A 26,838-nucleotide genomic window follows, 5' to 3' on the forward strand; every position below is an offset into this window, starting at 1 on the left:
TCATTGGTGAGAATTGCAGTCGGTCAGTCGTTCAGAAATTCAATCTTGGAAGGAGCGGCAACCCTACTGAACTAGCGGCGGAGCATTTCTAACTCGTATGGTAGGGTTAGGGCTCAAGGACGCTTTTCTCGTTGACGATCGCTGAGCAGTAGGAGTATTTCATATATGAGCACAATTTGGGTCGACAGAGGGAGACCGAATCAACAAGCACACGCAGGGTAAAGAGGACAACATGTACACGTCAATGTATATATATATATATATATAGTGACAGTTAGAAGATCAAAGAATAACAAGAAGGATGAGAGCTGAAATCGTGCCACAGCGCTGATGCAGTATACTTAAAGACATTTCTTATTTGTTATGCTACCCCAAGCCAGTATGGAGGTTTCGAGACCAAGTTCAATTCCCAGCATCCAGAGAAGCGGTGGTACATGAGGCTGTATCCTCCTCAGATTATAAATACAAACATGAATCTTGGATTCGTGTAGTATTTGCGTCAAGACGTTGAGTATCGAGTTCAGCAGAGAGCCGGATTTTGACATTTGACAGCATATTGCCGGATTCTGTAGCAATGTCTCTTCATTCCCGCACAAAAACACCCGCCATACCCTGTGTAGTGAAAGAATGGTTATTAGCTTTTTGGTTTCATCCTTTTCCCCCCTAGACACTTTCAAAAGAGAGAAAGAGAAAGAGAGGACAGAGATAACTTACCATGCCTGTGCCGACACACATGCTCACCACGCCAACCTCGCCGTCCTGCCTCTTCAGCCCGTGCATCAGAGTGCTCACCATCCTAGCACCAGTCGCGCCCAGCGGGTGACCCAGGGCAATGGCACCGCCGTCCGGGTTGATCTTGTCCATCTGGCCCTCGAGCCCCAGCTCCCGGATGCAGTACAGCGCCTGGCTCGCAAAGGCCTCGTTGATCTCCCAGCGGCTCACGTCGCTGTTCTCGAGGCCCAGCTGGCCCAGGGCCTTGGGGATGGCCAGCGCAGGGCCAATGCCCATCTCGTCGGGCGCACAGCCCACCGTCGTGGCGCTGACGAACTTGCCGATGATGTCGCCGGCCAGCCCCAGCTCCGTGGCCGTGCTGCGGCGCATCAGCAGCGTGGCCGCCGCGCCGTCAGACACCTGGGACGAGTTGCCCGCGGTGCTGGCGCCGTCGGGCTTGAAGGCGGGCTTGAGCTTGGCCAGGCCCTCGACGCTGGCGCTGGCCCTGATGCCGTCGTCCTCGGTCACGGTGATCCTCTTCTCCTCGCCCACCTTGTTGCCCTGCTTGTCGACCTCCTGGAACCGCGTGGCCACGGGCACAATCTCCTGGGCAAAGGCGCCCGACGACCGTGCCTTGGCGGCGCGGAGGTGGCTCTCGACGGCAAAGGCGTCCTGGTCCGCCCTGCTGACGCCGTACCTCTCTGCGACGTTCTCGCTCGTGAGACCCATGGCCATGATGCAGTCCCTCGCGTCCTTGTGGGGGCTCTCCTTCAGCTCGGGCCACAGGTCCACGGGGATGGCCCGCGAGCCGTAGTTGCGCGTCATGCTCTCCATGCCCGCCCCGATGCCCACGTCTGCCATGCCCGTGCGGATCTGCCCTGCCACGGCCGCGATGGCCATCAGCGAGCTGCTGCAGGCCCGGTTCACCGTGTAGAGCGACGTCGTGTTGGGGTAGCCCACGTGGTTCATGGCCATGCGCGCCGCCTTGCTGCCGCCCAGCTCCGAGAGCACCACGCCCACGGCCACGTCGTCGATGCGGGAAGGGTCGAGGCTGGGGTTGGCGTCGAGGGTTGCGCGGAGCACCACCGAGAGCAGCTCCTCTGGGTAGGCATCCTTGAGCGAGCCGCGGTTCGAGCGGCAGATGGGCGTGCGCAGCGATGAGAGGATCACGACGTCGTGGGGGGACTTGGTGAGCACGGCGCGGAGGCCCTTGGGGAGGGTGGCAGCCATCTTGTTTCTTGTTTCTTTTCAAGACCAATTGCTCCTGTCGTAACAATTATGTTTTATACAGACGACAAGAGAAAACGCATCCCTCTTGTTACCGAGAAAGAAAAGAAAAAAAAAAGAATACATACAAAAGAAAAGTAAAGAAAAAAGAAAAAAGACACGCGCGAGGGTGAATAGAGCAGTCAAGAAAAAGAACCGCCGGCGGATAGTGATTCGGTTTACCCGACACCCTCTTCCATCGTCACGGGCCCAAGGATCGGAAGAGAGCTTAAGCTGGATGGCCCCCCCCCCCAGTATCCGGGGTAAAAGCAGCAAGTGCTATGCCACAGGACAGCTAGGCGCTGGTTAGTTTGTGGGGTTGCACAGAGTGGGCGGGGTGGGTAAAGGAAATCCCGGGTACAGCTTTACATGCTTCGGCTCGGGACCTTTTACTGCCTATTATCTGCCATTGTACTTACTTGCTTGTTTGCCGTATATGCTATAATATGGTAGCTTTGTTTGTGACCTGAGATCCTTCCCAACGTACTGAAGTAATCGTCGTCGTCAACCTCGCTGCATGTGGTCATCACATCCAAATTTGCATCTTCAAATTGCTGTTTGCGACACATGCACTCAATTATAGACAAATCAAGAACATCCTCTCACATGACCAAAATATCGTCAAGTGGCTGCGTTATTAAATCAGTCTCGTTCCTAAAGCTGCTCCCAACTGCTACTTCAATGCTATCGAGAAAGACGGTAACAGAGGATACTGTACACGTGCATATACGACACTTGTAGCGCGGGTCAGATGACACCTGATATAAAGTAATAATGATAATCTTCTGCTGTCTCCTTGCCTTCAAAGCACCGTAACCTGTATTGCGGTGAACCCAAGCTGCATACTGCCCAGAGAAAAAGAAAAGAAAAAAACCACCCCCAATAAAAACGCTGTCTGTCGATCTTTTCAAGTGCCCAAACACTGCACACGATAAACTGACCAAGTTGGGGCGGGGGGGAAGAAGAAGAAGAAAAAAAAAAAATGAAAAATGAAAACAAGAAAAGAAGAAAAGAAGAAAAAGCAAAAAGCAGTATCCAAAAAAAAAAAACCCCCACCACCCCAAAAACCCAAAAAACTAAAGGCCCAAAGACGAAAAACAATGGGGGGGTATCATCAGTGAACCACATTCAGTCTCCTCGGATCCCAAGTCCAAGTCCAATGGGCGGGTTGCCCTCTCTCAGCCCACCCGCCATTCGTAGTTTCTTGGTCGGGCTCGTCGGCTCCCTGCCCTGCTGCTCGTCAAGTTTCCGTTTCGCGGATGTCGTCAGGGTCGGCTTGTTCAGTGGGCCGCGCAGGGTCGATTGCAGCTTCTTGTCGGCCGTCGTCGGCGTCGGCGTCACATCCCTCGAGCCGTGGGAGCTTGCCACCTCAAAGCTCTCCCGTGGGTCACGACGGAGCATAGACGTCGCCTCCTGGCTCGCCTGGCTCTCATAGATCTGCGCATCCTCCCCACCAGCACCACCAGCACCACCGCCGCCGCTCTGGCCGCGGTAGGTCGGAAGCGGTACACGAGGCCGCGGTGGGGGGGACCCACGAGAGACAAACGAGTTTGCCTGTTGTGCCACCGACTCCAGGTTTGCGCGAGCCAGCGTCTCGTTGTCATCTGCCGAGATTGTGCTCTCCCGGCTGTGACGTCGACCCCGCTCCATCCGGTCTGTTGTCCTCCCAAAGCTCAGCTCTCGCTCGGGGGTGTCGGGCACAAAGCTTCGGCCGACGAACCGTCGAGGGGGCTCGGTGTGGGGGACGAGGTCAGGCGGCGGCAGCAGGTCAGCGCCCCGAGGCCGGGACCTGTTGGGTGTCGAAGGCAGTGAGGACATGGACTGCGCGCCCCGGGAGTGCTTCAGTGGGTGGCGGCCTGAGGTGGAAATGGCGCGATTCGGGGTCACGGGGGTGGAGGGTACACTGCTGTTTTCCTGCGTGGCGGCCTGGAGCAGGACAGCAAAGGGCTGGGCTTCACGGTCGACCCTGTGCTTCGGGGTCCGGCGTGGAGTCTGTCGGTGCTGGACAGGCGATGCTGCATGAGCCGTCTTGGGGGTGTGGAACATGCCGCCCGGGCTGGCGAGTTTGTCCCATAGCTCGCGCTTGTCGAGCAGGCGGTCTCGCAGCAGCTTGTTGTCCTCGCGCAGGGTGTCGATGCTCTCCTCCTGTCGCATGATGAGCCTCTTGGCGGCCTTGAGCCTCTTGCAGGCCTCGTCGTAGTCCCTGAGGAGCTTCTCGTTGTCTCTGCGCACCTTCTCGGCCAGAGCCCGCAGGGAGTCGTACATGGCTGGTGTGATGTCGGGGCTGGGGGGGCTGGCAGTCCGCTTCACCCGTCTGGGCGCCTCGGCCTTCTGCTGCTGCAGCGCCTGCAGCTGGCGCAGGGTCATCTCCTGCTCGACAGCAGCACGGTGGGCATCCTCGTCCGCGCGGACAGAGAGGAGCTGGTACTGGAGCTTGTGGTGCGCGGCCTCCATCTTCAGGCGTGACTGCTCGGCGATGCAGGTCTGCAGCATCGCACGCAGCTCGTCGGGCGGTGCAGCAACGACCTGCTCGGGACGCGGTGCGGCGTAGTGCCCAGCGGGTGTCGTCGAGTTAGGCCGCACGGAGTGGAGGCCGGTGACGGGAGGAGAGAGCATCCGCTGGCGAAGGGAGGCGGCGGCTGCCCTGCTGGCGCCATCGTTGGAAGGCACCTGGGAGGAGGGAGGAGGCGTCAGGGAGGAGGGAATCACAGAGCTGGCTGAGGCGGCGCGCTCGTCATTGCGCTCCGTCTTGAAGGACAGCTCAGGGTCGGCAGGCGACGCTGGAGGTTCGGTCGAGGGGAGACTTTGTTGCGATGCAGAAGGGGGTCCGTTGGGAGCTGCCGCGTCCATCGGGGTGGTGGGCCCGTCCTCGACGATCACGGCCGGTGGTGGAAGTTTGGCAATTGAAAGCTCTGGAGACATCGTAAGATGTTCGTATGACGATCGGAAAAGCGTTGGCTAGAATCAAGGTCGAAGGCAGAGGGCACAGCTGTCTATGAGGAGGGGCGTGCGCGGTAGTTGAGGGCTGTCGGATATGTGCTGTGACCATGCTCTGCATCTGAGAACAACAATTGCAAAAAGAAGCTTGGGCTCCTGTGCGACACTAAGGGTAGAGAGCGACTGAAGGTCGGCTGTGTGTGACGGTTGTTGATGCAAAGGGAATTCGAAGGAGGAGGCTGGAGGAGAGAATGTCGTGAGTGAAGCGTTCTCGAACGGCCTTTCTCCTCTTTCAATGAGCCGAGAACCCAAACCAGACGCAAGACCACGCACAATCCAGTGTTCACGATGGTCGCCTGCAAATAGGTGTCGCGGCGTGCAGGAAGGGTGGTGGGCCTCGGTGTGCTGCGAGGGAGGATTGGGTGACGAGGACGAGGGAGGAGGAGCCCCTCGAGTTTGTTTGGTCGCAATCAGCCAACGTGGAGTTGTTTTCGGTCGGGGGGGGGGGGTGGTCGGGCGCCTGTTGTTGTGTTCCCAAGGTTACCTGCCCTGCCTGCCTGCGTACTGTACTACCACAGAGTCATAGTAATCGTACCCATGAAGTGTTAGTGGATCCAGCCGTAGCCTAACGCGCCTAAATCGAAGGGGGCCTGGTTGACTGGTTGTTTAGTAGGCATGGCTGGCAACCAAAACTGCGCCAAGCCGTTTTCATCACTAGACCGGCTTTCATTCCAATACAAAATCTCGATGACGAGCGAGTGAGTGATGAAAGGGTTAGGGTTCTTTATAAATGCTCGTATTAAGTGCAGCAAGAAAAGACTGAAATAATAAGAGAAATCGCTAACAACAACATGTGATCTTAGCAGTGAAACAGCCAGACAAAGCTGATTTTGGCCCTGGTTCTGGCCTGGCTAGTACTTCCACACGTGCTCCTCTTAAGTTCCACAAATTCTCGCTTCTCATGGACGACATGACCTCACAGGGCCATGGCTACTCCGACGATGCCGGCGAGGCCCGCAGCAGCAACGTTCAGGCCTTCCTTCCTCGCTGCGCCAGTGGCGGCCGCAGAGCTTGAAACAGAGGTGCTAGACGCGGTCCCCGATACCTCTGTAACACCGCTGCTGGTCTTGGACGCTCCAGATGCGGCTGATGACGATGGCTCAGCCGTACCAGTGGCGGACGATGACGCCTCTGAACCCGTGCTCGTTGCGCTGCTGCTGCTGCCACTGCCAGAAGAGAGCTGGTCCAGCCCCGCGGTGATTGTGACTTGTACCATACTGTCCGTGATATCACTCAGGACCGTTGTGGACGTCCCAGGAAAGTTGGCCTCGGATCCGGCGTCCGTCTCGGTGCAGCTGGCTGTGTTCGAGGCGACATTGCAGTCGGCGTCCAGGCTTCTACATGTTTGAACGTGTGATTAACATATGCAACCCGGCCAAGGAGCGTTCGAAAGGAAGTAGGAAGGATGGGATATGCTCCCTTCCCTCTTCTCGGCGTTCTTCTGCAGACTTACATGGCACCGGCCTCGGTGTAGTGGATACCCAACGTCGACGGGCCTGAGGTGAAGCTAACGCCCTCTCCAAAGCCGCAGTCGCTGGAATCTGTGCCCGCGGCGCAGTTTATGAAGTAGGTAGTAGCCTGTGGAGCGGCTGACACGACGGACGCGACAATATTGTCGCCCTCAAAACCATATAGGAACAGGCTGGTGACGGAGGTCGACTGGGCGACTGTCAACGCCGCGAGCGAGGCAGCAATGAGCAGAGAACGGGACGTCATCCTTGAGAAGAGCGTGTGATTTAAGACTAGAGAAAAGAACAGAAACGAGTGAAGCACAAGGTGAGGTGAAGAATAGAATGATTGGTTATGAAGAAAACCCAGAAAAGCAGAATGAAAAAGAAGAAAAAAAGACAATCAAAGGAGACGAGAGTTGATAAATTGGGATGGTGTCGACCCGGAGGAGGGAACATTACCAGGACGGGATTGTCAGAGTTTAGTGAGTTCTCGGGCCTTGAGGATAATTAATGTTAAATTTAAGCGTGTCTCGAAGTTGCCTCCTAAAGCGCCATCATCCTTACTAGGAACTTCAGCCCCATACGCTAGGCATCGCCGCATCAGAGAATCGTAGACTCCGGTGCCGATGGCAAAAAAGATGGCGAGCTTGCCCTGCAAAATGTAAGTCTGTGGATTTCCCCTATGCAATAGAGACGGGGTTCTCAGGGTCCCAGCATAATGACCCATAAAACGTCGTCTTTGAGGATTTCAGACACAAAAAACCCCGGTCTTTCCCCTTTCCTTTCCAACATTCCTACGGGATGATGAAATGGTCATGGAAAACTTTCACTGTGACAATCAGTACATGGCTTTTACCCAAGAACAATGCCTATGGCTATAAGAATTGCCTGTTATCAAATCTACGATGAAATATACCGTGTTTAAAGGCTCTTGGTGGGAGTGGATCTTGAAGGAACTGGATCTTGTACATATGATGGTCACAGCGACCAGTGGAATCGCCATTACTAAGGCCCTCTGACCATGGTACGAATTGTGGTGTGATTTGATTTTTAGAATCATAATCATGGCTCAAGAATCCCGAAGTCCGAGCAGTTGCAGAGTAGTGAATGTGCATACCCGGCAGCTTGTCTACCTTGGGATCGATAATTCTTGGAATCAATCATATCATTCGGAAGCAATGGTGCTGGACAGCGTGCATGCAGATACCGATGAAACCGAATATACAAACAAATTTTGGTCGCCAACCCCTGGCCGTGAGTTCCTTATGGCCCAGCCAGATTTGGTCCCTTCGCTGCACCACCCGGCACAGCAGACCCTAGCCCCTTTGTACCAGGTTCATTCACCGGCTTCCAGGTTGCCTTGGTTTCGAGGGCCTCTTCAATTCGGCCGTCAGGACCCGGGAGGCCGCTGTCCGAGGCGACAGGTGCTGCTCCTGGTATGGCTGCCTCGCTATGGGCTGGGGCGTTCTCCGCGCCGAGTCCCTTTGCTGCCGAGGGTGTTAGTCTTGTCCCCACGTTGTTGGGGCAAAGTCGAGGTGATTTGTGTGGGACTTGCCTGCTGCATCCCTCTTCAGGAACTTGTCAGATGGCTCTTGGCCTCCAGGAACCTTTGTGTGAGACATGGTGGACTGGTGAGTTTGAAGACGTAATCGAACAAAAGTGTGACGACGGTAAATTCTGTTGATGTTCGGTTCTGGGAAGGATGTTTTCCTGAGAGGTGTGGGGAAGGTGATTGGAATTATTGCTCAAGAGGAAACTTAGACAGTCGTCTGCCCGACGGTGTGAATCACCCTTGCTATATAAATAGTCATCGAGGCAAGACAAACGTCACTCTGAAGCCTCACAAACACCAGCCTGACGTCACATACTTCTGATCGACTCTTTCTTATGCAACACGGCCAGATAACGGACCTCCTGTTCCTGGGAAGATGATCATTGCAGATCAGAGAGCTGTGCCCTATCCCGCTGTTCCTGACGTCCCCCTTGTAAGCATTGAATTCTTAGCTGTTCGCTATAGTATCCTTTGGAGCTTTTTACAGGTCAAGTTTGTAAGTCGTGCCGCGCAAACCCCATGTTATGTACGAGGCTGGAGACACCATCGGACTTCCGAGGCTTGATCACATTATCACAACCATAATTACATCAACTCTTGACTATTAGTCTGACATGTCAAGAATTGAGATCTAAATTGGGAGCTCGTCATGGCTCGAGTAATTTCCTGCATTTTATTTCAGCCTGTCGGACGGCTGACTTGATAGTGAATGGTACTCAGGGTTAGGGTTAACGGGCTGATACATTTCGCACCAGCCTTGAACTTCATCATTCTCATCAACCAAAACATGCCAAACCCTTTCAACTTTCCTTTGTCATCTCACGCAACAGCCATCTCCCCAACGACATAACCCTCGCCGAAAAATAACGCTACCGACACTCATCAGAGAACTTATCCAACGTCTTTCTGCGAGGCTGCAACTGCACTCTACATTCTTTGTCGTCGTTACCGTTGCCACCTTCCTTCTTCCTCCCAGGTGCCCTGCCTCATCTTGTACTCACTCCCTTGAGGGTTGCACACCCTCGGTTCTCCTTCAAGATGCAAGGCTTCAACATGGGCCGCTACGTGCCCCCCGAGCACGAGGGCGTCCTCTCCGCCAACCAGGCCTCCGGCAAGGGCTACGCCCTCGGCGCCCGTGCCTCCAAGCTGCGGACTGAGGGCGTCATAACCGTCCGTTTCGAGATGCCCTTTGCTGTCTGGTGCGACCACTGTCGGCCCCACCCCCAGATTATCGGCCAGGGCGTGCGCTTCAACGCCGAGAAGAAGAAGATCGGGAATTACTACTCCAGCCCCATCTTCTCGTTCCGCATACGCCATGCCGTCTGTGGCGGCGTCATCGAGGTGCGCACCGACCCCAAGAACACAGCGTACGTGGTTGTGTCGGGCGGCCGGAAGAGGGACACGGGTGAGGGCAAGGCGGCAGATGAGAGCCTGGTGGGGGACGGCCCGCTCATCACACCGGCGGAGCGCGAGGAGCAGCGCGAGACCGCCTTCTCGAACCTCGAAAAGACCATCGAGGACCGCGCCGCGCTCGAGAGGGCCAAGGAGAGGATCGACGAGATCGGCGAGGTCAGTGCACGGCAGTGGGACGATCCCTATGCGAGGAACCAGGCGCTGCGAAAGTCGTTTCGCGTGGGGAGAAAGGCGAGGGAGAAGGAGGCCGAGGCTGCGGAGGACATCAAGGAACGGCTTGGGCTGGGCATCGAGCTGTTGCCCGAGACGGAGGAAGATGCGCGGCGGGCACGGCTGGTGGAGTTTGGTGCGGCGCCCGACCGGGACAGGGAAGAGAGCAGGGCGGAGGGTCGAGTGCTCGCCCAGCCGCTGTTTGGTGGAAACCAGCCGAGGCAGACGGGTACGGCAGCGGCGACGACGACGGCCAGCGCGAACGCGAGTGTGCCACCAAGAAAGCTGCTGAAATCGGAGCGGGCTGCTTCGAAGATGAAGCAGTCACTGGTTTCAGAGATTGTCGGCAACACACGCCTGGCGAGCGACCCCTTCTTGGGGCCGAGGGGCAGGGAGCTGACGAGATCCACTCCTTCTATTCATGGCTTGAAGAGGAAACGGAATCCCGCCAAGGAATATAGCTCTTCACTGGAGGACAGACCGGCTGAGAAGGTGGCTGCCGTGTCTTCTGGTCTTGTGGATTATGATTCAGACTGATCTGATTGTCCAAAAAAGCACCACACCCCCTCCCCTTTGGTCCGACTATTTTGTTTCGTCGTTTTATGATACCATCTTAGGATTTGCTAGGAAATCCTGCACCTAGTTATATACCGCCTCCACGGCTTGTGCTCAAGTTATGCCGAATCATGCAAAGTATAATGTAGCGAATAAGCTTTGTGAGCAGGTATATTTGCCACAAGTGCTGTTTCTAGAGACCTCCGATGATTACTCCTTGAAAATGAGAGACAGAAAGAAAGAGAGAGGAAAAAGAAGTAAATCCAAGTGTGTGTCTCCTTCCACTGCCCCTTCTGAGGGCCACCCCCCTTTAGACCTATTGAAGTCCAGCCTGGCAACCCGACTTCGTCTAAGGCCAAAAGATCAGGAAGACAAGGGGGGAAGAAAAAAAAGGACAAACAGCGCGCCCGACATCCAGACATGTAGACCCCGCGACCTACCAATGATGATCATAACGCCGTTGCTGAGGGGGAAGAATAGGAAATTTGATTGTCCATGGAGGTCCCAGGTCACACATCGTCCAGGCGACCTGCAGGCTCCTCGTCTTCATCCTCACCGAAGCTGGCCACGGAGCTCATGTCGTCGTCGTCCTCGCTCTCTGCACCAGCCTCCTCGGCGGCATCCTTGCTCGCATATCGCTGAACGTACTCTGTTCCAAATGTAAGCGTGTGAGGCAGTTGAATGAGAATAATTATTCGGGAAACGGGGAGAATGTTCAGGGAAGACAAAGAAAAAGAGAAGGGAGGAGGGAAAGAAGAAAATAGAAGGCCTTACCTCGAACCTTGGAGTCATACGAGGCTTGGTCCCTGAGCATCAAGGCAGCGGCCTCGCCGTTCAGGGGATCGGAGGGGTTTGGATAGCGCAGGAGATGGGGGAGGAATGCCTCGAAGATGTTGATCATATCATACATTGGCGACCAGGTCTGATTGATGACGTCGAGACAGACGGAGCCGGATCTGGTATCCACGCGACACTTGTTAGTGATGTCTTCTTCCTCTTCCGGGCTTGAACCTCCTACGTTCTATTCGCGCTCAGAGAATAGGAAATTTCTTCCCCCAAATGATCCCTCTAGACATAGGAATGATTGGACTCGTGTCCGCTGGTCCACTTACAGCTCGTCTATGTTGGGGTGAAAAATTCGGTTGGTGAAGCCGATGCTGGGGGACTTGTAGGGGTACTGGTCGGGTAGCTCGACGTGGACCTTCCAGACACCGCCCTCAAAAGGTGCTGCTCTCCTCGTCAGTTTATTGCCCCCGCCTTCTTTCCTTCTCTTTGCCGCGACATACTGTCTGTAGGTCCCTTGAACTTGACGTAGAATTCCTGCCTGTTCGAGCATCGTGAGTAACGGGCCGAGGGGAGCTGTAGCGTTCATCGTCGACGGTCGGGGATTCCTCACACTGCAGACAAGAGTTAGCCACACCATGGCAGGATTCTGCAAGAGGATACATATTTGCTGTTGAGGATTGGGACGAAGGAAAATGTTTGGGGGAAGATCACGCACTGTTGTCGTTGACCAATGTGACCTCGTAGTCGCTCATGAGCCTGCTCCAAATTAGCAATCACGAATGGTTTGCCAGAGCTGGGACAACCCATACATCCTAGAGACACGTTAGCAAGACTATAGAGGACTCCCAAAGAGCAGTTGCACCGTCATCGAGGCGGGAGACGCACTTCATGACCTAGAAAGAGAAACGCCGCCAAGGTTAGCATCTAGATACGACCGAACAACCTCTCGACCAAGACCAAAGAGCCTACTCACATCAGTCTCGATCCGCCGTCGGGGGCTCGCCATATTGCCTGCGCGTGGTGGTAGTGATGGTGGTGGCGGCTTCAAGAGTTCCACGGGTTCGACTGTTGTGTCTTGAAGACTGCTGCAGATGTTGGCGGTGGCCGGAAGGGGGAAGGGCGTGGGGAGAAAGCAACGACGTCAGTGCTCTAGTTCGGTCGGGCGCGGGCGTCGCGGAAAGAGTCGAAGGTCGCTACAATGCTCAGAGAGATGCCAAAGAAGGTCAAAGTGACGAAGAGAGTCAAGAAAAGCTTGATGGGAAGGAGAACAAGGTGGGAAAACAGATAGTGACTGTATGGGAGACTTGTCGTGGTTCGATGTGAGGCGTGAAGTAGAGTGAGGCGAGGTGAGTAGAGTTCGGATGCCTGACGTTTACCCTTTGCTCTAAGTAGATTACAGAGGCCGGGACCGGGAACGGGGGAGGGGCCAACGTAGGACGAGGGGGGGGGGGGGGGCAATTGTACAGGGGACGACAAAGAGGTGAAGGGCTGCCCTAACCATCAAAGGGTAGGACAGTATGGAGCTACGTGGGGTTGTTCCTACGTCGTGTGGGTGTATCACAGTGCACTCTGTCTGGGCGTGTATGGCCAGGTACCCCGGCAGCTGGGTCACAGGGATCATGACGCCCAGGATGATGGATGTGATGGTACATAGGGACATTTCGGGCTTCATGACTCTTGAGTCACTTTGTTTCTCTCTCTCCCCCTCTCTCTTCCTCCATTCTTCTTGTTCCGATTTCTTCTTCTCATGGTTATTCATCTATCATTATTGTTTCTTCTTCTTCTTCTTTCCCTTCTGCTTTGTCCACTAGTTGAAGGAATGAGGGGTATTCTCATGACGAGAGAGATGACTACTAGTAGATAAGGAAGGCTATTATAATAGAGCAAGGCTGACATGATATATGTATACTTACATACAGTTTATAAAAAATATTTTATTTTGCATCTGACATTGAAACAACACGTATATCACCAACGCTTGTGGAAATCATTCGGCTCACGCTTTTAGTTGTCTCGTGTGTCGATTGTAATTCTCCAGTAAAGGGCCTAGTACTGGTGTGTTATTGAGTAGCACTATAACATTTAGTGGGATGCCTGTCATAAAAGGCCATGCCTGTCTACGTACTAAGCCTCGGCTGGACTGGCCCCGGCCCCCTCCCAAACCCCTAAACGGCCCTCACAGCAGCGGCTGGCATGCAGTACATAAACCACCTGGAGAGCAAGTACTAAAGTATGTAAGCAGCATGGGTCCCGCCGCCCCCCAATAGGGAAAACCAATCCGAGGCTGACATGCCCTTTTCTACGCCTGCAACTATCATCATGATGAGAACTTTCGGTGTATAAAAACTGCCAGCTTGCAAATTACTGTCCGCGATCGAGGATGGATACGCTCTTTTCGTTCTCTTATCCCTACCATTTCGAAACCGGTCAATGAGTGATTTCTGATCGGGAATGGTTTTTGAAGAAGGGAAAGAAAAAAATAAATTATTCCATAAATTTCCTCCCGAGTCTTTCAGATCTTAGCCACCATCGCCAATCTGGATACATAAGTACTCAAGTACACAGCATACACTTATATTTCATGCTTTGCATACACGATGAACACTTTCTCAACAACACTACGGTCATGCGCTACCCTGGCGCGGGTCTCGCCTCACCCACCATCACCTTCACTGCGCATCTCACCATCCCTTCTCGTCGCCCGCCCCCTCCTGTTCTCGTCCCCGTCGCCCTCGCAGACCCGTCACAGTTCCCACTCCCCACTAGGCACACCACATGCTGCAACAAGAAAGAAGATCACCCTCGGCACACTCCGATCCATGTATCAGAAGAACGAGCCCATCACCATGATCACGGCCCATGACTTCCCGTCCGCTCACGTTGGCGATGCAGCGGGCATGGACATGATCCTTGTCGGTGACAGCCTCGCCATGGTCGCTCTCGGGATGGAGGACACAAGTGAGGTGTTGGTGGAGGAGATGCTGTTGCACTGTCGAAGTGTTGCGAGGGCGACCAGGTCCGCATTTACCGTAAGAAAACCACCGTCTCTCCTTAGTACATTTCATCTTATCATCTTCGCTTTTCGCCTCCCCACCCAGCGTGGCACCGGAGTGGAAAATTCACTTTTAGTTCTTCTCGTCTTGTCCCCCTCCCCCCCCCCCCTCCTCTTTCTTTTTGAGGTCAGGCCGTTCTGACCACCTTACAGGTTGGCGACCTCCCAATGGGCTCATATGAGATCTCGCCCGAGCAAGCCCTAGAGACGGCGATCCGCTTCATCAAGACTGGGAGAGTACAGGGCATCAAGCTCGAAGGCGGGAGAGAGATGGCGCCGTCCATCAAGCGCATCACCACAGCCGGCATCCCCGTCTTAGCACATGTCGGCCTCACGCCGCAGCGGCAAAATGCCCTCGGCGGGTTTAGGGTGCAGGGCAAGACAGCAGCCGGCGCACACAGAGTGCTTGACGATGCACTGGCCGTGCAGGAGGCTGGCGCATTTGCTTGTGTCCTCGAAGCCGTGCCCGCCGAGGTCGCTGCCCTCATCACCAAGAAGTTGTCCATTCCGACCATCGGTATCGGTGCAGGCAATGGATGCTCTGGTCAGGTGCTGGTGCAGATTGACATGATGGGGAACTTCCCACCTGGACGCTTTCTGCCCAAATTTGTCAAGAAGTATGGCGATATCTGGTCCGAGAGCATGAAGGCCATGAAGGCATACCGGGATGAGGTCAAGAGCCGGGCATACCCGGCACCTGAACACACATACCCGATATCGAAAGCAGAATTAGAGGCGTTCGAAAAGTCCATATAGCCGTGCGGATGGGAGCATACGTGCTACAGCTCGCTGTAGGCGCCTCGAACCTTTGGGTCGAGTGCAAATCTGTCCGTCAGCTGTTCTGGCCCCTCTTCTTTCTCATATCCTTTAGAATCTAGCCGTCCATTGAGCGCAAATTCTGTGTGTGTTTTCGTGCCCGACGCATGGCTTGTATCGCTCAGCCGAAGGCGGGCGTCAACGAGTATCCAACATTAAGCTGGTCATTTGAATCCTTGAAGCACTATCCCCAAGGGTACAGCCAGATCTGTCAGCACCAGGCAAGGGTTTGACACGGGCCACAATGTCGGGCTCACCCTCCACAGATTCCCAACAATTTCATCCAACGCAGGCGCAAATGTCGAGTTGACATACAGGAACAGGCTCTCGCCTTCCCCGACCTTTAAAATCCTCCGCAAGTACGCCACGACAGCCTCAAACTTGGCCGCCGCGCTGATCCTCGATAGCTCCCTCTTCTGCGACAGGGGAGGCGCCGACCCGCCGACGGGCTTGAAGCGCACAATGACCTTTTGCTCAGTAGGGAACAAGCTGGCGTTGGCTTCGGCAAGCGCCGAGGCCGAGTCGCGTGGGAGGCTAGTGAGGATGAGCGAGGCGGTCATCGTGAGGGGCAGATCGGGTGAAGGGGAAGCCGAGGGGATGTCGGGTTCGGTGGGGGCGCCGCCCGGCGTAGGCGTGGAGGAGGACGACGAGGACATGATTGCGAAAGGGAGAGTGGAAGTGGCAGGCAGCAGAAGGATGGTGTCAAGACACGGAAAGAAGTGATCTTTGCAGTGTAGAATTGCAGCCAGAAGATGTAGGAATCCGAGGGCGTTGCGAGGAGCGATGGCAGGGTCTCCCAGGACGATAGCGTAGGTAGGGCCTAGGCGGAGAGGATAGCGGCTCCAGGGCCGTTGACGTCGAGGGGTAGCTACTGCTTTATCGATAAGAAGTCTACTTGATTGAGCTTGCGGCAACCCCACCACCCCACATCATGGCCACAACCGCGCACTGCTGCTTGGTGCCTTGGCACTGGACCTTTATAGGCTCTTCACTGACGAGCAAAGCATCGCTTGCTCTGTACCTTGGTTGCGAGTCTTGTCTTCCGGTCTCTAGGGATCAATGTTCATATTCTTTGTCAACGTATGATGCATACAGCTTAAGATACGTGAGCCTTTTCGTTCTTGTCCTCTACACATCTCTTGAGATGGGACATCGCCGTCATAGACTATGCCCGTCTGTTGCCCTAAGATCACGGTCTTCAATGTGACCGTGTGTCGGCCCCAGAAATGGGTGAAATGTGTCCCTCGACATGGAATCTGCCTCCCATCCGACCACACCAACCTCGTCATCATGGAAGTTTGGACGCCAGAAGCAAAAACAACAACCCAACGCTGTCTTAACACCATGGTATGAAGGCATACCAGCGAGATGCTTCCTGCTGTAGCGAGGACGCCGCCTCTTGGTGTCATGGAAGTCACCCTGTCTGGAATTGTTGTGATAAAATGTGGCAGAATGCACATCCCCGAGCAAGACATCAAGCCGAGATGATATAACAAGAAACAGCCGGCGAATCATGAAAATAAGGGCTGCCGCTGGGGACGAAAATGCTCAAAAACGCAGTGACCACAACACCTCAAATGCAACAGCGGTACAATCAGCCAGCAAAGCAAATGACGCCTGGTGCAAAGCATTTTATGATGATGTCGGTACGGCAGTTACCTCTGCAGAGCAGGGCTTGATCATTAATCCGAATTCTCTCCATCCTCGTCGTCGGCGTACTTCGGGGTTCTCTCCAGTTGGCCCAGCAGAGAGTCCAGCCTGGACCAGTTCCTATCATTCTCTGCGAATTTCCGGTGCTTCTTCGACAGGATATGCTACTCTTCTAGATTAGTTCCTGCTCACTCGTGTCGGACTGACTGGATACGAACCTCCTCGAAATCATTGAATTTGTCCTGGCAGTTTTCACAGTAGCCAGGCTTGAGGTCGCGCTTCTTTGTCTTGGCCGTCGGGACGGCAGCCGGGACGCTCATGGTCCGCTTGTGCTCCTTTGACTGGTCGTCACCAGCCTGGCCGAGTTTTCGAGGACCGTGGCCGAGACTCGCCGATCGTTGATAGTGACCCGCGTCCAGGCTTACCTCCGCAAGACGGCGGGAGCTCAGGTCCTGAGAGGTCGGAATGGCCGAGAGATTGGCCGAGGTGGCGTTGCTCTTCTGCAGGACTTTGCGTTGGAGGCCGTGTAGCTCCTTGCTGGTGCCTGCCTTAGCACCGAGAACACCTGTGGCGGACGAGATCATCTGTGACCGGATTGCGGAGGTAATATTTGACGGCTGGATACCGGACGCCACGGGCTCACCGGCGAAAAGGCGGGCAGACTGGGCACGGCTCGTAAAGGCATTCTGAGGTCTGAAATCGAGGGCAGGTGGGTTGGTCGCCTTGGCAAGGTCGAACATCTCCGGAGGGCGGACAGATCCGGCTCGGGAGTTGTGGCCATCTTCCATCTCGGACAGAGTTCTCTTTCCGATGACGGGTCTGGCCATCGGGGCTGCTAGTGGCGGCGGCGGCGGCGGCTTGTGCTCCGGAGCAGCCTCTGCAACCACCTTCTCCTTGCGCTCTTTCTCACGAGCCTGCTTCTCCACATGACGCTTGCGCTCTGCGGGATCCTCATCCTCCACAAAGGGGCATCGGCCGCCCGAGGAGGCTCGAAATTGAGGCCACTCCCCATCTTTCTTGTCGGCAACCTTGGGGTACTCTCTGACCATGATTGGTTTCTGTTTCTCCTCGATATCGTAGATGTAAATATACGGGCCCTTGAAGTAGATCAGTTCCTTGGTGGCGACAGTCGGGTCGCGATCAGAAGGTCCATTGGTCCGCTCCTTGTTGAGAAGTTGCGCAAGGTTGGTCTCTTCGGCCGCCTTCGGAATGCTCGCGCTCAAGCCAAGAGGGTTCGGGTCGAACATGACCTCGAAGACGCGTTGGAGCTTGCTGAAGTGCCATATCTTCTTCTTCATCTCCTGGGCACGTATCAGGATATCAGTGTGCCGCGAGGCAGCTGGCTGTCTTGGAGCATTCTCCTCCAGGATGGGGGCCACAGGGACCTTCCTGGTGCTCTCGAGAAGGCGCCTCCGGATATCCTTGACGCTGGTGTCACGGCTGAGGAGTGAGGGATCGATGGTCTTGGGCATGTCGTATTGGCCACGCTGACTCTGTATCGAGGTAGAGGCATCGTCGGCATGAATGCGGGTGGGCTTGTCGGTAGGGATCGAGCGGGTCGTGATGACGTGGGTAATATCCTTCGAGAAGAACTTCTCTTCGCGCTGTTCATCGTCGGTTCGTCAGCGGCACCTTCTGGGGCATTGGGGGGTGGGGGGGGGGGGGGGGAGGTTGTTTTTATATAGTCTCGACTTACGGCACCCAGCTGGGTCAACTGCTTGACCAACTTGGACCTCTGCTCGGCAGGGCAGCTCTCAAAGTAGAAGACGTAGCTGGGGAAGCTATGCCGCGTAGCCTCCTTCCAGCGCTGCACGCGTGCTGCCTCGTCCTCCTGCTGAGCAACCTTGGAGATTGAGGCCTGGGAGATTTTCTCATCCTTGTAGGCTCGGGAGAGGTCTCTTCTAATGACCTTGACCTGGCGGACTGGAGATCTGAGGGGCTGCTCGGTACCATCATTCAAGAGCTTTTTCTTGGTTGGGGGCGGCTGGCCATAGTGCTCTTCCCGCTGGACGCTGGCATAAGCCCTCTTCTGCTGACGGTGCTTTCCCAGAACGGAGGCCAGGGCAGAAGACTGGCTGCGAATGGGAGAGTTGGCGACATTGGGATTCGAGGAGAGAGGAACACGTCGGCTAGACATGGTGGAAGGATGGGAGATGGGGGAGGGTGAGAGGGATACGGCTGCCATGTAAGAATAGTGGTTCTAGGTCAACATGCTCTGCAGGTATAAGTGTGAATCCAGTGTCGTTTTGAGATCGTGTAGCATCCACGATAGATTGCGTCGTGGTGCTCTGCACCCTGGAGTGTTTTTGGTCACACAAGTGGACGCGGGGGGGAGGGTGGATGGCGGGTTGGGCTGGTTGAACCGCAAGAAATCAGAGCTGGATGTTTGGGTGGACGGACGGAGAGGCACGCGTCTCTGCCTTGGCCCCTCGCAGGGCTGGTTGGTCGAGCCTCGTGACACAGTTGGATTTGGGGTTGGGGGGGGGGATGTAAAGAACCAGAAAGGGAGACAGACCCGTCAATTGGGATTGACTGTCGTTGCTGACGCCTCTTTGAAAACCGAGACGGGGCGATTTTGGAGGTCGTGTTGAAGGAGTTGCTGCTGTTGGGCAAGTGTGTCGTGTTTTGGTGCAACTCGCTTCTTCTTCCTGCGTTTGTCGCTCGCTCTAGGAAAATCGCGGTACGGGTGCAGGTGTGGCCCAGGTCAAGGCCTGCAAGGCTGGTATGGCGGCTTGTGTGGCAGGCTAGGGGGGAGCTTCCAGAGGTCCCGCCAACAACAAACGCGCACAGGCCAGCACTGCCCCACTAAATATGCGGCCCACCAGTAGAAGGGGCAACGGCCCCCAGCAGCCTACCTATTTGGGCAATACGATGCTACATAGCATTGCTGTAGGAAGTACTATGTTAAGTAAGGCACATTTTGAAGGTACAGATCGAATGAAATACTAAGGAGTAATATTGTAATCATCAAGTATTCCATCCATAATTATGTACGTAGTAGGTTATAACTTGAGATCTTTACCGAATCCTCCCAACTGACTTACACCATTCCAATGTCCCTGCCATGTCGTGGCCAACCATGGAGGGAAGAGGCAACGCTGCCCTGAGATCCTGGCCAAGTAAGTACATAGCAGGGACCAAACCCGCGTAAACCTGCAACCCTTCGTCAAGCGGTTGTTATAATATGCTCCGTGTATGGCATTAGCCAATGCGGCGGGGAAGAGAGCCAGGAGCCAGGAGAGCTGGCTCTCACATCCTCTGGTCGATTTTGTAATGTCAAAGAGTATAGGAATAGCTGTGAAAATCTCGACACTTCTGCCTCAACTCCGTACCTCTGCTGTCACTGCAACGAGCGTGGGAGAAGAACATTAATGCTTATAATAGAGATTGGTTTGCATGTGTAATCAGTGCTTCTGAGGAAACCCGAACAACTCAACGATGCCTTGTGGGAGGACATGGTAAAGGCTCCAGAGTAAGGCCATCGTAGTTTCTGCCAAAGTCGTTGAGTAGAGGGCAGGATGCAACATATATTCATATGCTAGAATGTCTAACATCGTGTGACCGATGTCTTTTCTAATTCTTGGTTCCCAGCCCTGCTCACAGGGTATGTGCATGCTTGAGTGCAATTCATCCTCTGCCCATGGGTTCGTAACGCTTGTAGTCAGTGTGCGATTCAGAGAAACGTACCAGACATTGAGCTGTATGCACTACGGCGCACTATGTACCATAATAAGTAACAATCACCTAAGCACAATAGTAGTATGAAGTATGCACCGTAGTACGTATTATGTTCTGTACGGCAGAATGATGAGTGGCTGACCCCCTGCTTTGATACTGCCAATTGGGTCGCAGTGAGTGGTACGGTACAGTACAGTTTGCCGGGATGCACCCATGTCTGGTCGTGCAGGGTTCTAAGCTCTCTCTGAATCTGGGGAAAAGAAATGCTCTCAACCGACTCACAATTCTAGTCGCCTGCTGTTTGGAATTAACTCTTCTCCTCTACAGCTCCCTTCCACGTACCGCAGCCACGATGCTCATGCGCGGCGCCGTGAGCCGTCCCAACCTTCAAGAGACATGAGCGCACGATCTTCCATCGCCAGGCTAGTAGCAGCCAGGTCAATCGCGTGGCGCCGCTCACCCCCCCGATCGCAGACGCTGCTTTCGACAGCCTTCGGTGCCCTCAACCAGCGACATCACCTCCAACCGTGTCGCAGATTCTATGCCGCCGTCTGTGCATCTCAGCTGCAGTTCGGGCAGCCCGTCTACGAGACCCATCCTCACCTCCTGAAACCAGGCGAACGTGTGTCTCCCCTTGGTTGAAGATCCTGTTTCTTGTCGACGTCTCGACTCGGACTGTCCGCAGACTAAAACATGAACCCTCGCCTCCAGTGACACCGGGCATTACCGCCCAAGAATATCACGACCGCCGCGCCCGCCTGGCACAAGCTCTTCCGAAGAATGCCGTCGCGATCCTACCTGCCGCCGAGATCAAATGGCGCTCCGGTGCCGTTTTCTTCCCATTCCGCCAGGAATCAAACTTCCTCTACCTTACCGGTTTCAACGAGCCCGAGGCAATAGCAGTGATACAAAAGACCGGCGACAACCTTGGTGATTTCATATTTCACCTTCTCGTACGGCCGAAAGATCCCGCCGCAGAGCAGTGGTCCGGCCCCTGGAGCGGCGTGCAGGCTGCGGAGGACGTCTTCAATGCAGACAACGCCGGAGACATCAACAAGGCAGGGGAGCTGCTCCAGCCGATACTCAAGGATGCGAGCAAGATATATACCGAAGGCACCAGCGACTCTTCGCTACTCAAACGTCTTCTACGCATTCCTGCTGGCCATACGGCCGCCGCCACCTCGCCTCTCAGGCCCCTCCTCAATTCTTTACGGATCGTCAAGTCAGCGGGCGAGATAGCCAACATGCGCCAGGCAGGCCGGATCTCCGGGCGCGCCATTACCAACGCGATGCGGAGGGGCTGGAAGTATGAAAAGGACCTCCAGGCCTACCTAGACTATGCCTTCACCGCAGACGGATGCGACGGCCCCGCTTATGTGCCTGTCGTGGCCGGCGGGAGCAGGGCAAACATGATACACTACGTCCTCAACAACGCACCTCTTGAAGGTAAAGAAATGGTGCTGGTGGATGCTGGCGGGGAATACGGGGCATACATCACCGACATTACGCGGACGTGGCCTGTAAGCGGCAAGTTCTCGCCTGCCCAGAAGGATCTGTACGAGGCGGTCCTGCGCGTGCAGAGGTCGGGTGTCTCGCTCTGCCGCGCAGACAGTGGCTTGAGTCTTGATCAGATCCACCGCTCGACCGAGGCTGCCCTGCGCACCGAACTCACCAAGCTTGGGTTCGAGTTGTCAGGGCCCGGAGCGCTGGAGACGCTGTTCGCGCACCATGTAGGTCATTACGTCGGACTGGACGTGCACGACTGCCCTGGCTATGGCAGGAACGTCGCGCTGAAGCCGGGACATTGCGTGACCATCGAGCCAGGTGTGTACGTGCCGGATGACGAGAGGTGGCCGAAGCACTTCAGGGGCATGGGCATCAGGATTGAGGACAGCGTGTGTGTGGACGAAACGGGGCCCATCGTTTTGACAACGGAGGCAGTCAAGGAGGTTGTTGATATCGAGGCTCTACGGAACTGAACGGGCCTAAATCTTCTCCGCCAAGCAGAGAGATTCGGCACAACATCCATGCAGGAGGATCTCACGCTGGTGGAAGAACAGCTCTCTCGTGTGTGTGTGGATGTTGGTTTGAAACAGACTCACCTCTCGACTCGCAGGCACGCTGCACTGAGACGTACATTATCACACACAAAATCAAAGTGAGGTGTTCAGATAGTAGCAGAAGGCCGCGTACGTTGTTGGCACGCAACGTGTCTCGAAAGGAAGGACAGACTTCCCTCAAAATGTTATGTCTCGATCGTCTCTCATTTATAATAGCTAGATAAGCTTCGTCTTGTCGTAGATGTGTATTAGGACCCTGTCTCTGGCTCACCTGGCCGGGGCTGTTGACGCCTGCCCAAGTACCCATCCATAACGTTCCCTTATGCCCGATTGACTCGAGATTCCCGATGGAACTCCCGATGAAAAGGAAAGGAGAGAGGGAGAGAGAGCGAGAACTTCGTTGAGAGCGAGAACTCGTCAATAGTTCAGTGTTTATATACAAAGAACTGGTCATTCTTCATTGATAATGCCCCCTTACTGAGAGAGATGGGTTGGGTCTATGCTTGGTTTTGTTTCATTACACCATTCGGTGGTGCATATCCGTGATGACGCCTCAATGTCATGATATATCATCTTTCTTTCCCATGCTCGTGATAATCCCGAAAATGAAGCGGTTGTAGGGTGTGGGAGCCATACTGAAAACGCCGGTAGCTATGTTGATAAGCAATATGGGATATTCTTTTCGTGGGATTTTGCTTTTTTCTCTCTTCCTTTGTGAACTTCGCGGGCCTGTGCTGACAGCTCTAACAGAATGCTCGAGGGTCAAACAGCGTTCTGCTATAATTCGGCATTTGGAATGATGGCCGCGCTGTTTGGCTGAGCAACTGCTCGAAGGCCGCCAGTCGCCGTGAGAGCTGTTGGTGTTGTGCCATAATCGCCCGGTTCTTCTTTTCGAGATAGCTAATGTATTCCGTAGCTTTGGTGAGAACAGTACCCTGCGTATAGTTAGTTTTCCCTGTCAAAACTTGCACACAAATCTTCTGAGGGCTATCTCTACTGACCTTGCTCACTTTAGGCCGGTTGCCTGGAGTGTTGTCCTCGCCTTCATCAACAACGCCTTCCTGAATCGTCCTGAGGGCCGGGACCGCATCTCGCAGCTCCGAGATCTTGTCCTTCAAGTTTGTCCGATACTTTCTCTCAATGTCGTTGTGCGCCGTGCGGTCTCCCGATTTGCCTTTTGACTTGTTATCATCATCGCCCTCTTTCTCCTTCCCTTTCCCTTTCCCCTCGCTCTTCTCGGTAGTTGATCGGGAAAGTCGTGGCTGAGGTGGTTTCGCTACGGCGGGCGTCTCCGGACGCAACAGGGGCGCGTCGTCTGTGATCAAGCCCATGCCCAGGTTTCCCAGACCGCCAAATCCGCCCAGACCTCCTAGGCCGCCACCGATATTAAAATTTTGCCCCAGGGACGCATGGAGTCCTCCTCCTGCAACGTAACCCCTGGATCCGCTTGCCTGGCCAAATTGGCCCGACCCCAGCCCGCCCATGACTGGGCCGGTATTCATCGCTATGGCGATGAGACGGCGTTGTTCGTCCTCGCTCAGTTGCTGCGGGTTTTGCATGCTCATGAGCGAGTCAAGACGTAGCCCTGGTTGGGGCTTTTCCCAACTCAGTGGTGTTGAATACAGTCCTTCCCGTGGCGGAACCTCGGGCGGTGGCATATTGTCAATTTTGGACATGTGGTCGGCCAAGTTCATAGAGCCAAAATCCTCTGCGGTCATGTCGCCCTCCTCGGATAATGCGTAATCCAGCGCGTCGTCATCCAGCATATCTTCGGGCCGTAGTGATCGGTGCAGCGGCCTGGAACTGCTCGGCCCTGCCGCGGCTGACCTCGACTCTTGTTGCTCCTGTGGACTCCACTGTTGGCTATCCCGAGTGGTAGCTATTGTGGAAGGTGAGGTATGTGAATGTTGCAGCTTTGGTCTTGACTCAAAAATAAAACAACTGTCAGTCAGGCCACACTATCTTTAACCTGATGCGCCGTAATGGCCCTCACCTGATGTCGCCGGGTGAAGGAGAGCTTACCTCTTTGGTTGCTGTGATTGCTGCTGCTGCTGCTGCTGCTGCTGTGCCGATAAATGCTGCGCGTCCTTGCCCTTCTGGTGATTGAGCTCCGAGCTGGCGCCTTCGCCGGCCACGCCCTCCTCATTGTCGAACTGAATCCAATAGTCAACGTTGTCGAAGGGTGTCGACTCGGTGCTAAGCTTTGTCCGCTTGCGTTCATGGCCGGACTTGGGCTTCGGTGCTCGAGGGGGAAGTATAACTCTTGTTCCCTGACCGCCAGCCTGCTGGGACCTTGACTGCTGGGGCCTGCCCGTCGCAGGCGTCGCAGTCTGTCCGAACGAGTCAAAGGACAGGCTGGTAGGGACAGAAGACGGCGAGCCGAGGGCCGACTCGACATTGAGGCCAGTTGTGTCCCAGAAGTTTTGGGCCGAGGAGCTGGAGCTAGGAGCAGCGAGGCGGCGCTGCTGCTGCTGCTGCTGCTGCTGCTGCTGCTGCTGCTGCTGCTGGCTCTCGAGGTCGCCAGTCTGGAAGTGATTAGCACTGGTAACGGCACGCCAGCCAGACATGGTTCTCCTCGGAAAGGTCATTCACGACCACCGAGGCTGTTCATATGGCAGATGGCAGGAAAACCTTACTTGGCTGTTGGGTTCGAGGAAGTACTCGAGGTGTCTGAGAAGGTTGGGGTCCATGTTCGATTATCAGCTGAGCATTGCAGGACAAAAATCAGGGTCCAAGCGGGCTGGGAAGTCAGGAGACCGCTCTCGGTATCGATGGGAGCCGGGGAAACCGTCGGCTGAATGGGTGCGTGGTTTGAGTGAATGGTCAGTCCAAAGATGGTTATCGACGGTAGTCTCACAGGTACTAGAGGGCGGCTCGAGGCGATGGGGAGGCGAGGTGGTTGCTGGATCCGGCCTGGACGGGCTATCTGCGATGGGACATTGGAATGTGAAGCTAGCGGCCGTGTGAATGACCGTGTGAATCAACTTGCAGCGCCGACGGGACTTTCGGACGGCGGTACAATCCCCACTCAAGCCCTGAGATGGAAGACAGGGGAGATCTCTGGCCTCTTGACCAACTTGCTCTATCAGGTGATAATCGAGGCGGACAAGGCTTTGCAGGCGGTACGTGGCGCCAGCGTGCGTCCGTCCTCTTGATCGAACGCGTTGTAGACGTTCCTGGAATGAATCTGGCAGTCGTTGAATTGGTGGAGATTGATCACGGTGTGGGACAATTAGGTCACCAAGGGCCGATTGTTGAAGGATTATCTTGTTCTGTCCAGGGTGCGCAAATCGGGTACGACCTGTGCAAGTTGTGTCGCAAACCTTAAGTCGTTGGCCAACCAGTGTGGTCTGCTATGGGAGCGACTGGGCTCGCGTAGAGGCAGGTCGCCTTAGGCTCGGTACAACAGGCGCGACAGTTGAAAAATAACAATTAAAAAAAAATAATAAAAAAAAAGGGCAGAGGGGTCCCCCGAGAATCTCTCTGTCGATGCTCGCTTGTCAGTGCTGACAATGGAAAGTTTTGCGTGCGGAGGGGAACCAGAAGATGATGGCTGGCGCGCTGAGGGTGTTGAAAGTGGGCTGATGTTGACAAGCCCAAGTGTGGCGCTCCAAGGCCTGCCACTGCTGGTAGAGGCGCTGCAGGTCAGTTGCTCAGGTGCTGCGCTGCTTGTCGTGTAGGGGAAGGGGGAAAAATATTCCGTTGAGAAAGGGGGGTCAAAAGCAATTGTGAATGTTGTTGTGTGGACGTTGGACATCACCCCTCGAAGAACAAATCGCCCCAGCATCCAGTCAGAAGCATCTGATTCAGGCCACTTTCCAAACAAATCACGCCACTTTTGACAGGCTTGGACAGGGAACTTTTACAGGGTACGTACCTCACGTACCCCACCCTTGTCTCTTTTTTTTTCTCCTTCCCCTTCGCTCCTGCCTCTCAACTTTTACCCCCACAACTATCCTGCATCCCAAAGTCCTGGACGGAGAAGCATAAAAGACAATGAAGAATTCCACACTTGGGCCACAATGAAAACAACACGGTAATCGATTTGATGGCAGATCAGCTTAGGAATCTCAGCGTTGATGCCCCTATCATTCTCGTGTGCTCAGAGCGCTTGGACTGTGACTTCCTGAATATTCGCCGTGGTTCCGGAGCGGGCCGCCGTCAAGTCACAAGTCCAAGCCTCTTCTGGCCTAGGTCGACTATAGCCAGGGTAGGTGCCCCCCTCCCCCTCTTCTCGCTAAGGGTCCTCCTGCCTGCATCTGTAACAACTTTTCCCCTGTCGTCATCTTTCCGTTCTCTTTGAATTCACTACTGTACATCACGACCGACACATGTACTGTATGTGATGAGCATCACCCGAGGCGACAATGTGCAATACAGCATATGCTATGAGGGCGGAAGAAAGACACGTATATCTTGTATTGGCCTGCATACTTGGATAGTCATTCATGCCAAGGGAGAGGGGGGGGGGGGAGAGACGGCCTCCCCCATGACATGACATGTCCTAGAACCCGGGACGGCGACGGCCGCGTCCAGTCGAGCATCTCTATAAATCACACAGCCGGTGGACGCCAACTAAGTAAGTCCTTACTGGTATTGAATCTTAGTGCCTGACGAGGCAGCTAACTTGCTTCTGATCAA

At 54.8% G+C, this 26,838-nt stretch overlaps 10 protein-coding genes across 10 annotated transcripts; 4 read left to right on the forward strand and 6 right to left on the reverse strand.

Moving 5' to 3' along the window:
* Positions 1-337: 337 nt before the first annotated feature.
* M406DRAFT_324310 (uncharacterized protein) lies at positions 338-1,472 on the reverse strand. Its single transcript, XM_040919853.1, has 2 exons — positions 715-1,472; positions 338-612 (listed from the first exon to the last, which is right to left on the reverse strand). Exons 1-2 carry the CDS (start codon positions 1,444-1,446, stop codon positions 583-585), a joined length of 762 nt encoding a protein of 253 aa, XP_040772980.1. The 5' UTR covers positions 1,447-1,472; the 3' UTR covers positions 338-582.
* Positions 1,473-3,105: 1,633 nt separating this feature from the next.
* M406DRAFT_266972 (uncharacterized protein) lies at positions 3,106-4,899 on the reverse strand (the record flags this gene model as incomplete). Its single annotated transcript, XM_040917846.1, has 1 exon — positions 3,106-4,899. The coding sequence occupies one exon, from the start codon at positions 4,897-4,899 to the stop codon at positions 3,106-3,108; it is 1,794 nt and encodes a 597-aa protein (XP_040772981.1).
* Positions 4,900-9,015: 4,116 nt separating this feature from the next.
* M406DRAFT_266584 (DUF572-domain-containing protein) lies at positions 9,016-10,137 on the forward strand (the record flags this gene model as incomplete). Its single annotated transcript, XM_040917812.1, has 1 exon — positions 9,016-10,137. The coding sequence occupies one exon, from the start codon at positions 9,016-9,018 to the stop codon at positions 10,135-10,137; it is 1,122 nt and encodes a 373-aa protein (XP_040772982.1).
* On the reverse strand, positions 10,111-12,261 carry M406DRAFT_324311 (uncharacterized protein). Its single transcript, XM_040919854.1, has 7 exons — positions 11,915-12,261; positions 11,821-11,834; positions 11,656-11,697; positions 11,442-11,479; positions 11,268-11,382; positions 10,930-11,111; positions 10,111-10,804 (listed from the first exon to the last, which is right to left on the reverse strand). Exons 1-7 carry the CDS (start codon positions 11,945-11,947, stop codon positions 10,665-10,667), a joined length of 564 nt encoding a protein of 187 aa, XP_040772983.1. The 5' UTR covers positions 11,948-12,261; the 3' UTR covers positions 10,111-10,664.
* A 1,271-nt stretch (positions 12,262-13,532) lies between these two features.
* Positions 13,533-14,749, forward strand: M406DRAFT_295728 (uncharacterized protein; the record flags this gene model as incomplete). Its single annotated transcript, XM_040919209.1, has 2 exons — positions 13,533-13,970; positions 14,147-14,749. Exons 1-2 carry the CDS (start codon positions 13,539-13,541, stop codon positions 14,747-14,749), a joined length of 1,035 nt encoding a protein of 344 aa, XP_040772984.1. The 5' UTR covers positions 13,533-13,538.
* A 181-nt stretch (positions 14,750-14,930) lies between these two features.
* Positions 14,931-15,390, reverse strand: M406DRAFT_29908 (uncharacterized protein; the record flags this gene model as incomplete). The annotated part of the gene is made up of 2 exons (XM_040919309.1): positions 14,931-14,993; positions 15,067-15,390. Coding segments are annotated over 2 exons (387 nt in total), but the record flags the coding sequence as incomplete, so codon positions are not given.
* Positions 15,391-16,491: 1,101 nt separating this feature from the next.
* M406DRAFT_334044 (uncharacterized protein) lies at positions 16,492-18,596 on the reverse strand (the record flags this gene model as incomplete). The annotated part of the gene is made up of 3 exons (XM_040920897.1): positions 16,492-16,623; positions 16,678-18,063; positions 18,156-18,596. The coding sequence occupies 3 exons, from the start codon at positions 18,594-18,596 to the stop codon at positions 16,492-16,494; spliced, it is 1,959 nt and encodes a 652-aa protein (XP_040772986.1).
* Positions 18,597-19,538: 942 nt separating this feature from the next.
* Positions 19,539-22,116, forward strand: M406DRAFT_342663 (uncharacterized protein; the record flags this gene model as incomplete). The annotated part of the gene is made up of 4 exons (XM_040921794.1): positions 19,539-19,578; position 20,063; positions 20,674-20,759; positions 20,849-22,116. 4 exons carry the CDS (start codon positions 19,539-19,541, stop codon positions 22,114-22,116), a joined length of 1,395 nt encoding a protein of 464 aa, XP_040772987.1.
* An 824-nt stretch (positions 22,117-22,940) lies between these two features.
* M406DRAFT_65051 (uncharacterized protein) lies at positions 22,941-24,887 on the reverse strand (the record flags this gene model as incomplete). The annotated part of the gene is made up of 6 exons (XM_040924912.1): positions 22,941-23,132; positions 23,199-23,512; positions 23,564-24,010; positions 24,050-24,117; positions 24,220-24,639; positions 24,796-24,887. 6 exons carry the CDS (start codon positions 24,885-24,887, stop codon positions 22,941-22,943), a joined length of 1,533 nt encoding a protein of 510 aa, XP_040772988.1.
* Positions 24,888-25,031: 144 nt separating this feature from the next.
* M406DRAFT_74928 (uncharacterized protein) lies at positions 25,032-25,877 on the forward strand (the record flags this gene model as incomplete). Its single annotated transcript, XM_040925781.1, has 3 exons — positions 25,032-25,319; positions 25,434-25,491; positions 25,660-25,877. The coding sequence occupies 3 exons, from the start codon at positions 25,032-25,034 to the stop codon at positions 25,875-25,877; spliced, it is 564 nt and encodes a 187-aa protein (XP_040772989.1).
* Positions 25,878-26,838: the final 961 nt, after the last annotated feature.

Source organism: Cryphonectria parasitica, assembly GCF_011745365.1.
Source record: "Cryphonectria parasitica EP155 unplaced genomic scaffold M406scaffold_8, whole genome shotgun sequence".
In the NCBI taxonomy this organism is placed as follows: domain Eukaryota; kingdom Fungi; phylum Ascomycota; class Sordariomycetes; order Diaporthales; family Cryphonectriaceae; genus Cryphonectria; species Cryphonectria parasitica.